Below are 12,873 nucleotides of genomic sequence, written 5' to 3'. Positions count from 1 at the left end.
AGAAACTCGGTCTGGTTCAACATGCCGAAGTTAGAGTGCTCCAATAGGATAAAGTTGCGAAGGTTTTTCTTGATTTTGGAGAGAAGTTCTACGACATTGACGAGGGGTTGTTATTTTTAAATTATGTGAAGTTAAAGTTAGTGCAGAAAACGCTTTAATGTGCAAAGACACCATAATAACACCAAACACATGAGCTGTGTGAAGAGAAGCGCTGAAAATGACAGAAGACAAACGCTGTTACTTGAAAAGTCAGATCAATCTTCAACTATGGAATCACCTTTCAAGGCGTCGTGTGTGATGATGGTGTCTTGCAACATCCCATCTGAGAAGCTGAAGCATCCACGCTTCAGGCAGTTGTTGGAGAAGTACGCAACACATTCAGTTCCACATGAATCTACATTGAGAAAGGAGTAGGCCTATGTATCCGCGTGATACAAGGAGGTGCTTACTAAAATAGTAATTAGTGTTGCTGACCAAGAGATCTGGGTGTCCACTGACGAAACTACCAATCCAGTTGGGCATCATGTTGCAAGTATTGTTCGTGGTGTTCTAAAGGATGACGACCCTCCATAATGTTCCTCTTAACGTGTGAAGCTCTCGAGAGATTGAACAACTCGATAATTGCCATTTTGTTTGACAACTGTACAAACGTACTGTGGCCATACGTTGCGAAAACAGACAACATTTTGCTGCTGGTAACATATGGTGCGTATACACTACTGGCCATTAAAATTGCTACACGAAGAAAAAATGCAGGTGATAAACGGGTATTCATTGGACAAATATATTCTACTAGAACTGACATGTGATTACGTTTTCACGCAGTTTGGGTGCATAGATCCTGAGAAATCAGTACCCAGAACAACCACCTCTGGCCGTAATAACGGCCTTGATATGCCTGGGCATTGAGTCAAACAGAGCTTGGATGGCGTGTTCAGGTACAGCTGCCCATGCAGCTTCAACACGATACGACAATTCATCAAGAGTAGTGACGGGCGTATTGTGACGAGCCAGTTGCTCGGCCACCATTGACCAGACGTTTTCAGTTGGTGAGAGATTTGGAGAATGTGTTGGCCAGGGCAGCAGTCGAACATTTTCTGTATCCAGTAAGGCCCATACAAGACCTGCAACATGCGGTCGTGCATTATCCTGCAGAAATGTGGTGTTTCGCAGGGATCGAATGAAGGGTAGAGCCACAGGTCGTAACACGTCTGAAATGTAACGTCCACTGTTCAAAGTGCCGTCAATGCGAGCAAGAGGTGACCGAGACGTGTAACCAACTCCATACCATCACGCCGCGTGATGGCGATGACGAATACACGCTTCCAATGTGCGTTCACCGCGATGTCGCCAAACACGGATGCTACCACCATGATGCTGTAAACAGAACCTGGATTCATCCCAAAAAATGACGTTTTGCCATTCGTGCACCCAGGTTCGTCGGTGAGTACACCATCGCAGGCGCTCCTGTCTGTGATGCAGCGTCTAGGGTAACCGCAGCCATGGTCTCCGAGCTGATAGTCCATGCTGCTGCAAATGTCGTCGAACTGTTCGTGCAGATGGTTGTTTTCTTGCAAACGTCCCCATCTGTTGATTCAGGGCTCGAGACGTGGCTGCACGATCCGTTACAGCCATGCGGATAAGATGCCTGTCATCTCGACTGCTAGTGATACGAGGCCGTTGGGATCCAGCACGACGTTCCGTATTACACTCCTGAACCCACCGATTCCATATTCTGCTAACAGTCATTGGATCTCGACCAACGCGACCAGCAATGTTGCGATACGATAAACCGCAACCACGATGGGCTACAATCCGATCTTTATCAAAGTCGGAAACGTGATGGTATACATTTCTCCTCCTTAAACGAGGCATCACAACAACGTTTCACCAGGCAACGCCGGTCAACTGCTGTTTGTGTATGAGAAATCGGTTGGAAACTTTCCTCATGTCAGCGCATTGTAGGTGTCGCCACCGGCGCCAACCTTGTGTGAATGCTCTGAAAAGCTAATCATTTGCATATCACAGCATCTTCTTCCTGTCGGTTAAATTTCGCGTCTGTAGCACGTCATCTTCGTGTTGTAGCTATTTTAATGGCCACTAGTGTACATGGTTAAAGCAGCCAAGGGGCTTCAGAATCTCTATCCAGCATGGAGTTCGTCACTTGTCTTGGACTTACATTACAAAGATTTGCAGAAGAGGTGCGATCAGATTGCACTGACGTGGACGAATTAATTTCCTGCGGCAAGAAAATCTATGTGAAAGCTCCGCTACGGGTGCAGAAATTCAGGGAACCGGCATCTTCTCTCCCCCTCCCCTGTCAACCTGTTCTTACACGATGGGGTTCTTGGCCTAATGTTGCTGAGTATTACTACACTAACTACACCAATATAAGGCAATCTTTTGTGAGCTTGAAAGCGATGAACCAAGTGATATAAAAATTGTGAAAGATATGGTTACAGATACTTTGTTTGGAAACTTGGAATACGTGAAAGCCAAGTTTTCAGTGGTATGAAAAGCCGTCAAACGACTCGGAGTTGCTGGTACTTAATAGTGTGACGGCCTAGGTATTGTGCAGCAAGTGCAGTGTGAGTTGGGTGGACATCGTGATCATGCGGCTGACGAAGTGAATAAAAAAATTGCACGGTGTTCTCCAGCGTAGTCCATGGTATTCTACAATGTACAAAGTCAGTTACAGTCTTTCTGGGAATGGCAGAACATTCGAAGACAATGAATAAACGCTGGCCTGTTGTGACCTCGCTGCCTTCAGTCATGCTCCTGTGACGTTCTGTGATGCGGCTTTTCTGGGTACAAAGCAATACTCAGGGACAACTGTAGACTTGAAAAATGGAAAGTCTGAGTTACGCTTTGTGATATACTGCAACCCTGCAGAAACTGAAGATTGACAGGACGTGTTAACTAATTTGGAAAACAGTGTGTAGTAACAACATGGTTTTATTGCTTGGATAGGTGGTGTTGTTGTTTTCACTGTACTTCGTGTTTGTTTCAGACACAAGCAGACATTTCAGAAAAAAAAATTAGTTATTTTCAGACACTGCAAAAATTAAGTACTATTTTCACAATTTATTCGGAAATGAATTTTGTATTACATAGGATAATTTAAAAAAGTCAACTGGGATGTTTATATAAGCTTATATAACGTAATATTTTATTTTGTAAAGTCGTATTTATTTAAATGTTTGGTTATAAGTGCTTGCATATTTCGCTGTTTTTAGTTCATTAAAATCCGAGGCCTCCTGATAATTTACATCTTTCCCGTGAAATTGCGTGATTTATTTATGCTTGATAAAGGCGTAATGCCGAAACTGCAATAGCGGAATAGAAACGTGCAAAATTATCTCTTTTAAACAGTTCGTACGGCTTGCGGATAAGTGTGGCATGAAGTTAGGTAGAGAGAATGAGCGTGAGAGTTGGGGGGGAGGGGTGGAGGTGGACTATCGAGAGGTGCGTACAGGGAGCAGTGGTCCGAATTTTTGATTTAAGTTTTTATCTGCATCCATTACCTAATTCTACGTCAACTGGTATTTTCTATTGGCCTCTGCTTCGTGCGGTAGCTGTTCTCTGTGCTGTTCCGTTTGTGTGAGGAGCAAAGGTAAAATGAGTTTCTAAGTGCTACCGTACTCGCTCTAACGACCCTTCTCTTATGGTCGTGGTCCTTACCTCTGATATACGAAGAAGGCTGCTGACTGTTGCAAAGTCTTTTTCGCATACCTGTTCTATAAATTTGCCCATCATGGTTTCGCAAGAACAAAGTTGTCTTTCTTTTTCCGATTCCTACTGTCGTATTGCATAAGCTGTACTGACCTGTTACGACAGTAGAGCCGCGTCTCCGAATTCTTTTTGTTTATTTGGGTTTACGGCGGTAAACATAGTTGTTATCAGTGCCTTAGTTCGATATTTACTGATATCCGTTATTGATTGGGACTGAAAACGGTTATGCAGTATTCTACAACTGATCACACAATCGTCCTGTATGCTGTTTCCTTTATGGGTGCACAATAGTTTTCCAGAACTCTCCAAACAAAACTAAATCTTCAATTTATCTTCTTTGTTATTGATTTCACCAGTTCGTCTCATTACTTCGGAGTATTACTCTTAGCTATTTCAACAATTTTCGACATCCACAAGCTTGCCATTACTATTGCAATTATCTGTTTTGGGGTTCTTTTATTTGCTATGAATGTCGTCTTGCATTTGTCCACGTTTCAGTAATCCTCAAGTATGATGAAGGGATGGTGCAAATGCTACTAAAATAAGTAAGGAACAGGGTCTAGCATTCTCTTATAACAGAGACAGCCATGAGAGAAGAATTTTGAGGCCTTTTTAGGTGAAATAAAAGAAACAGGTTTGGAAACTAAAAAAAAATAATAGCGTAACATATGAGCACATATAAAAGTAAAAGATATTAATGAAACGGAGACTAATCTTTGGGCGTTTGTAGAGGAGGTACTAAAATACGCTAACAAAAGAGATCTTCCACTATCTCTTGGACGAGAAGATAATGAGAAGATACAACCGAAAAATTAGAATTAGAAGCAAAAGGAGGAAATACTTTCAGGTGGAAAATAGTACAATTAGATGGGAAGGAAGGTGTAGTACTAACTAAATACATTTGGTGTGACTTAAACAACTATACTTGCAGAATATCCTATTTGGATCTTCTTAGTGACAAGTATAGGATACGGGCCTGATACAGTCTTGAGGTAGAGCAGCTGTACAAAAAGATGGGAACCCCGCGAGAAACGCATGCTTGAACATAAATGAACTTGTTAGCCAAACATGCAGGTTGTGGGATTGTATTTGGCTACGAGCTGCACTGGTGCAATGTCCTCAATACGTTGCATGTGTCAGTCCTGGTTAGAATGGTATTGTATGCAGTTGTGTCTGCATTTTGTCAGAGCTAAGAGAATTCGAAGTGGGAAAATCATTGGTTGTCGTGTGGTTGGTGCTTTCGTAATCAAGGGTGCCGAAGTATTTAGTGTTTCAAGAGGAGCCGTATCGCGGATTTATACGACATGCCAGCGGAAAAAGCCATCAACTAAGTAACGACGCAGACGAAAGAGTGTGTGGAGTGACCGTGATAGACTCTCACTGCTGACGATAGCGAAGAAAAATGAGAGGATGGCAGCTGCAAAGTCGTTGCAGAACTGAAGGTCGCACTCGCGAACCTTCTCAGCACAGAAACAACATCAAGCGAGCTCCATAAAGACGCAAATGCAAGGCGAGCTGAAATTCCAAAACCACTCATTAATGAAGCAAATGCCCGTAACAGGAAAACATGGTGCCAAAGCCATAAAACCTGGGTCATGGAGGAATTGAAGATTGTCGTTTTGTTGGATGAGTCTTATTTTACGCTATTTCCAACTTCTGGCCGAGTTTACGTCCCAAAAGTGAAATATGGAGCGAATTCGGTGGTGATTTTGGCAGCCGTGTTATAGTGTTCCATAGGCCTGATGTTTTCTTTGCTTGGTTGCATTCCTGCCAGGAATTATGTTAGCATAATATCCCATGGTAAAATGTGTGCTCCCCAATGGTAATGCTGTGTCCCCAAGACGGCAGTACACCTTTCCGCACAGCTCGAATCTTTCAAGACTGGTACTGAAGCGCTAGGATGAATTTCCGCATTTCCAATGGCCACCAAAGTCGCCAGATATCAATATTACTGAACCTCTGCGCTCTACTTTGGAGAGAAGGGTGCGTGATCACTATCGTTCTCCATCTCATTACTTGAAACTGCCACTACTTTGCAGGAAAAATGATGTAACATTTCCTTGGAAACTATACAGAAAATGTATTTATGCATTCCGAGAGGACAGGAATCTGTTTTGAAGTGTGGACAGTAGTAATCGTTTATATTGATGTGTATATGCACTGAGACGTTATGATCTGTAATTGACTTCCTGTTTGACGCTCTGTACCTCAATCTTCCGTCGAATCTATGCCATCTATAACCAAAAACACGTATGACAGTTTTGCACAAGTACTCTTCACAGCATTTCATATATTAAAGTTACACTTCTCCCACCGTCTACGAGCAATGTAATCCTTCTCCATTAACCAGTTAATAAACTCTCCTCCAAAAGCTCACAATTTGGTTTTAAAATTTTTGTTCAGTTTGCCCCTAGGAACCTGATTGATTTCCCACATCATGGGATAAATAGCAACGATTCTGTAGTCTGATTGGCAAGACATCATGGTGTGATACAGCATCACCGCTGGTCACAGTCAAACTAAAATTTCATAAGAATGCAATTTTAATTTGGTTGTGAGTAGTGGCGATTCCGGATCCCACACTAACAGCTTGGGTGATGGTGGAAATGATTGTGAGAGAATGGGGCTGCCTCCCCAAAACTAGTCGCATACAGAGCAAAAGATAAAAGCAACGCGTAGCCACTGTGAGTTTATTTCCAAAACCAATATTTCAGGATATGTTTGATTAGTGCAGCACTGTAGCGCTGATGACTGAGGAACCGTTGGATGTCCACAGAGGAGGGCGCCAGCTCCATCTCGTGCTCTGAGACGTACGCCGGGTCGGAGGCTTTCTCCGAGGTGGAGACCAAGACCCTGTCTGAGTTCCTCACCGGCCTGGGCAGCGACCTGCAGGTCTACCTGAGCTTCCACAGCTACTCGCAGCTGCTCATGTACCCCTACGGCCTGTCCAACGTCGTCGCCGACAACGCCGCCGAACTGGTGAGTGGCTCTGCAGTTTCTGCTAACTTAAAAAGCTGTTATTCTGGAACAAACGCCGATGTATCAATAGTGTGACAAAACGGTGGATGTTTTTCTACATTCGGTCGACCTGGAGGGACATTTAGTTGGATGAAAGTAATGTCCTTTGTTTAGCACGTAAGATATTAGTTAAGTAACGCAAATTTGAAAAACGGTGTATATGTGTTCCCAAGGCAAAAGACATGTGGAAACTAGGTAATATTATTCGTTAGGTACGGAAGTATTCTTGGCTTTTATCAGTTTTAATATAACTCCTCTCAATTAACAATTATTAATTTTCAGTAAGATAGCAATGACACTTGATAGCTTCCGATGTATGAGGAATGACAAGAGCGAAATGATGCCTCTTCTGGGTGGTAGCTGATTCCGAGGACGCGTTTGTAGAGTCCCCTTAGAATTCGGTTATAAAGCAGCCTAATTTTTTGTAGGGGATTCCATTTATGGGACAATAGTAAATCGTGCCAACTTCAGCATACGCTTATTGTTGCTAGGACTGAGTAAAGAGGACTATGCGGAATCAATCAGCCTGTCTTTTTTCAGTTTCTTGCAGCAGCCGACACGTAGCATCTGTGTCGTGTAGTCAGTGTCTACCACAATGGGCCTCGTCCTATGCGCCATACTCATACTAACGGAATTTCAACCCTGCGTACTCACACTTTTAGAAGAGATGAGAGACCTTCAGATAACATCGTAGTGTCGACCTTTCGACGAAGTCGTCTTTAAATATCAGAATATTGTGCAAAATTTTTAAATTAATTGTTTTATTTTCAAACAATGAAACCTGTTAACAGTTACTAGTGCACTGTTTTATTTCGATTTCAGTGCAAACTGTTTGTTTGATTACTCACATGTTTAGTGCACGATACATATATCTATTATCATGTCAATTTCTGGACTCTCTTTGATGTTGTGACATTGGCATGGTTCTTCTTGATCACGTATTTGTCTATGGTTAAACTCATTAATCAATATACCAACTGACTGCTTGACTCACTCCTGTAATTATGGTCCAATACATGCCTCATAGGGTACAAGGATGTGATGTCTTTCGTTGGGTTCCGTTAGTTATGTGAACTGACGAGCAGCAGAGGTTACATAAATTGTTACATGCTCTCAAGTATGCGCGTCGAAAAAATATTCCACCAGCTCTAAGGCGTTGCCGTAATGAAAAATAAAGTTTTCATACTCTTTAATGCGTACAAAAATCTCTACGCATTTGAAACAAGGAATGGAACAGGCGTAAATTACACCTTAACTTCATGTAGAAAGTCAGTCAAGATGTCGTGTTACATGGATATATTTGAATAGTTAAAGACGCCAAAAAATCTTCATTTCGAAACAGAAACTCATAAAAAAAGTAATAAAATTACGCCCAGTGTATGTCAAATGTAAACTGATAGTTCTTAAACAAAATGCAGCTGGAGAGTTCTATTGTATGGCCTCAAAAGTACAGGAATGGGTGAGCGCTAAGCGGACATTTTCCTCTGTTTCAGCAACAAATGGTTGAGAAATCAGCCCAGGCCCTGGCATCCAGATACGGTACCCAGTACACCGTCGGCAGCATCGTCAACGCTATCTGTAAGTATTACACAGCTTTTACTCGCATCAAGTCAGCTATGGATAAAGTCCTTTATGAAACTAAGAATGTGGTCTTTAGGGGTAGGCCGTATATTTTTTTCCATTGTGTTTGTCGATAAGAATATTCATTTATACCGAAGCAATTTGTTCTCTTTCCATTTTATACTTGTAATCAACCTACGACTTCAATCAGAAGAACTGTTCCTCACTTATAAATATCAGAGAGACTATATTTGAAGTAATCAGAAGCAATTAAAAAGTGTACTCAGAGGCTTTTACAACAATTTCGTCTTTTTACTTCACCAGTGTAGGTACTACTGTTTTAAGTGAGGCAATATCTATCAACGTGTTGCTATTCACATCTTCAGCAGATTGATACAGAGTTAGATGCCAGTATCAAAACTGGATATGAAGCTCTGAGAGTGCAGTCGAACATTTTGTTATGCATTTCCTTGACTCAATTGAGTAGGTAGGGCGAAAAATGAAATACTCGCGTAAGCATTTTACGATGTGGACTGTGTTTGCCTGTATTTACATATGATCTGAAGTAGTCCTTAACGTGCAATTTACTCACGAGCAAAATATGCAAAACGAGAAGGCCCTCTATCATGAAGGAACCACATATGCGAACGACCATAAAATGGGGTAAATTCTGCAATTTACCGTATATTCATAATATGATATTCTAGAGTATATCATTGTCCATTAGAGGGCATTTTGAACTACCGTTGCGTGACGTACTGGTAGATGTCAGGCCTTTGATCTTTGATACATCACTTACAGTGCTGCAGATCTCAGAAAGCAATCGTGGTACACGTTATCGAATGCACCTTCTACTTCGCTTCGCTTTGTCTTGTGTTGCCCGTTGTATTTATTTTTTGTTTGGAAATGAGTGAACAGATACACTTGATCCATATGGCTGTTCGAGTACAGCTCCGACGCCCCGAAAAAGTATCTGAGAACGCCATCCGTGTGCGGAAGTGCCATTCAGGGGTGTGGGTTACCAGCTCTGCGATAAGAGGATGAGACTTGATCCCCGTACCAATTTGGTCTAAGGTCCTGACTGATTACACTCGCAGCCCACTGTCACTTTAAAATGTCCACACTGTGTCTTCAGGTAAAGAATGGCGGTGCGAATGTACATTCAGGCCATCTGTATTGTGTTAGTGGAGTTTCCTGCCACCATCCATGATGATACACGCCGACATGCTGTTTGTTTGGCTACACTATTACCCTAAGTGTACATACTAAATTTCCTTATGTCATCATACGACAGACGATTAGTAGGGTCTCCGATTTCACTTGCAGACTACATTGCCACACGTGTGACATTATCTACCATCCCTGACAGTTATGTCATCATCACCTGAGCACACTGTGCGTGCAGTTACTTCAGCTTGGATGATTTAAAAAGTGTGAGTGGTCAGTGCAGAACCGATGGACCGCTGACTAGTGAGTGGGACCAGTGGGCGGTAGTTTGACTGTGTGTCTGCGTGTCTACCAGACGCGGCAGCCGGCAGCAGCATCGACTGGGCGATGGGCCAGCTGGGCCTGCGCTACGCGTTCGTGTGGGAGCTGAGGGACACGGGCAGCTACGGCTTCCTGCTGCCCGCGGACCAGATCATCCCCACCAGCGAGGAGACCTTCGACAGCATCCTGTCCATCCTCGAGGACGTGCAGGCAGCTCTCCGCAGCAAGAAACAGCTCCACTAGAGACCCTAATCCACTGACTGTAACCAATGCGAAATAAACTACGTTTACATTAAACATTTGCGTTTTGTCCTCCCTCATTAATACCTTTCCGTATCCTGCTGATCTCCGTCAGAACTGTCTTATTGTGCCTTACGAATATAAACTCGCTGGCACAATTGTGGGTACTTTGGTTTGCTCCAGGAGCAGATTGATGGGAACTATAACATATCAAACATTATTTTTTAAAAGAATAAACCGCTATTTCACTGTGTATTATTGTATTGTCTTTTGTACTGTCCCGATTTCTGCGTTTATGCCAGTATCAAGCACAACTCTAGAAGCTGTTAGACCATTATCAAATTCATATCTGTTAAGGCAGTCCAAAGCAGCTAAACAAGGCTAACACATGTTTTTAAGATGTAACAGTGTAAGTAGTTATCTTCAAATGGGATTATTTACAAAGTTTAAGCGGTCAGTGCAGAACCGATGAACTGTCGACCGCTGCTGAGAAGGACAAGTGGGCAGATGTGTGATTGTGTGTGTCTGTGTCTGACATACGCGGCAGCTGGTAGCAGCATCGACTGGTCGGTGGGCCAGCTGGGCCTGCGCTACATCTAAAAGAAATCCGTTAGCCTTGTTTACCTGCTTCGAACTGCCTTAACAAATATGACTTAATAACGTTTCCAATGACTTTTAGCATTGTACTTGATAACGGCATAAAGGCCGAAATGTGGGTAGTACAAAAGATAAATATAATAACAAAGAGTCAAATGGCGGTTTACTCTTTTAGAAGGTATTGCATGACTACGGCTGAACGCCATCGGGAACTTTACATATCAAGTATTAGTTCATTTTATTACAATAAAGACATGAAGCTTTACTCAACTATTTACACTACATTTCCACAGAAATGTTCTGAGTATTTATAACTGTCTGTGATACAAACAAATTCACAACACCCTCCATTTGAAAAATAACCCGACGTACTGTTCAAATTAACGTTTCATCTGATATATTTAATACACAGGTGGCCATCTAAGGCAGTGTTGTCATCTTGATCGATGACTAAGAATGGTGCAAAGTGTTGCTCTGTTCAGACGTAAGCAAACGAGCCGTTGTGATGGCGTGGAGAACCTTTAGGAGGCATGACTGGGCCGCCATTGTTTGGGGGGCAAGCAGCGACTGTATACTTCTGTAGTTTTGGCGGGAGGTGCCAACCTTGCTTCGGCTCCCCGCTTTTTGGATGACACCACAGATCTTGTCTCTCCTGTGGTGTGATCCCGTAGATGCCAGTATGTGAGAATGATACATGACATCCCTCCTTTTAGTCCGTGTCGAAGACTTCTGGTAGTTAAAGTGCTTCTGTCGTGAGTGCTTCACCCACTTACAACAATCAGTCAAGCACTGATAATGCTGTTTCACGTATCGCAGCAGCCCTATAGATCAATTCGATACCACCAGGAGCCTTATGCGTTTCACAGTTGGGAACTGGCAGTAGCATTGACAGCTGCCAGAGTCCTTTTTTCCCAGCACGAAGTATAATTCGTGTTTTCAATTAACATGGGAAAGATTTAAGGTCATCGTCTCCTCAGTGGATGGGACGGATGTGTAATCAAAAAGATAGACTACTATCTGTACTGCAAGAAGCATTATTTTCAGATCACTTTGTAAATCTGTTTCCTTTTCCTCTTATTTGCGAAGTCCGCCTGTTCGGCAGAGTAGTAGACTTCCAAACAGTATCATAGTGTGTTTGGAATTATACTAATGTACCTGGAATCTGGATAGATACGCAGTGTACAAAGTTAGTCATCCTAGAAGAAAGAGGATGAGAGACGAAACGTATAAAAATGCCAGAAATTTGACAAAAAAGAAATAAATAAATGAATGACATAAGCATGAAACACGGCGATGGTTAGATATGGTAAACTAAGACTCAGCAGCTAAGAAAAAGGTTAGGGACTCATTATGAAGAAGAACTACGTGACACTCGGAGTTACGTGGAAGGGTGCAATGAATTAGAAGAAGCAGAGAAATATAACAGCGACTAAGGTCAAAACAGATCTAAGAAAAATAAAAGGAAAATAAAGGCATTGGGCACTGACAGCACATGCAGTGAGACGCTGAAAGTTTCAGAACGTTTCAGAACATGGTGCAACAAGGAGACTAACGTCATTGATCACTCACGAGCAAAATATGTTATTTCGGAATATTATGGAAATCTTGCCTTGAGACAGCCTTGTCCTTTTATAAAAGAAGTCAAATGTAAACGATGGCAAGATACACAATATCTGATCAAAAGTATCCGGATAACGCTATGCAGTGCGAAATTGACCACTAGATGTCGCGAAAGGCGACCCACCAGTATGGAAGCAGTTGGGAAGTGTTGTGTTGTCACTAGAAAAGCAGTAACAGCCAAATGGGTTGTCAGAAGAGTTCAGCAACTTCGAAAGTGATCTAATTATTATTGGAATGCCATCAGAGAAACAAATCCATCAGGGACATTTCCACCATTTCAAAGCTGCTCAAGTTGACTGTTGGTAAAATGAGCGTGAAGTCGAAACGTGAAGGAACAACCATATCTAAGGGGAGACCAGGTAAGCCTCTGTACTAAGCGACAGGCACCGTCGGGTGTTGCTAAGGCAGGTTGAAAAAAATCGCATGGAGTCAGTGGAAGGGCTCACTCGTGGGTTCCAAACAGCTACCAGCACTCCATCTAGCACAGTGACCGCGCTTAGGGAGTTACAAGAATCAGCCCCAAAGCTGGAGCAGCTCCTTATACTCAGTGCTAAGAGACGATTGAGTTGGTGGAAAGAGCAACACCATTCGACAAAGGATGAATGAAAACGAATGAGG

At 42.6% G+C, this 12,873-nt stretch overlaps 1 protein-coding gene across 1 annotated transcript in view; it reads left to right on the top strand.

The window, feature by feature from the left end:
• The window catches only part of LOC126473819 (zinc carboxypeptidase-like), a 39,283-nt gene extending 29,224 nt beyond the window's left edge, over positions 1–10,059 (top strand). The window contains exons 7-9 of the mRNA XM_050101135.1: positions 6,509–6,711; positions 8,244–8,328; positions 9,833–10,059. Of these exons, the coding sequence (XP_049957092.1) occupies positions 6,509–6,711; positions 8,244–8,328; positions 9,833–10,041 (497 nt within the window). The 3' untranslated portion in view covers positions 10,042–10,059. The remainder of the gene's footprint in view (positions 1–6,508; positions 6,712–8,243; positions 8,329–9,832) is intronic.
• Positions 10,060–12,873: the final 2,814 nt, after the last annotated feature.

The sequence above is a fragment of the Schistocerca serialis genome, chromosome 4 (assembly GCF_023864345.2).
Source record: "Schistocerca serialis cubense isolate TAMUIC-IGC-003099 chromosome 4, iqSchSeri2.2, whole genome shotgun sequence".
Classification (NCBI taxonomy): Eukaryota; Metazoa; Arthropoda; class Insecta; order Orthoptera; family Acrididae; genus Schistocerca; species Schistocerca serialis.
This window is presented reverse-complemented; position numbering and strand designations above follow the sequence as displayed.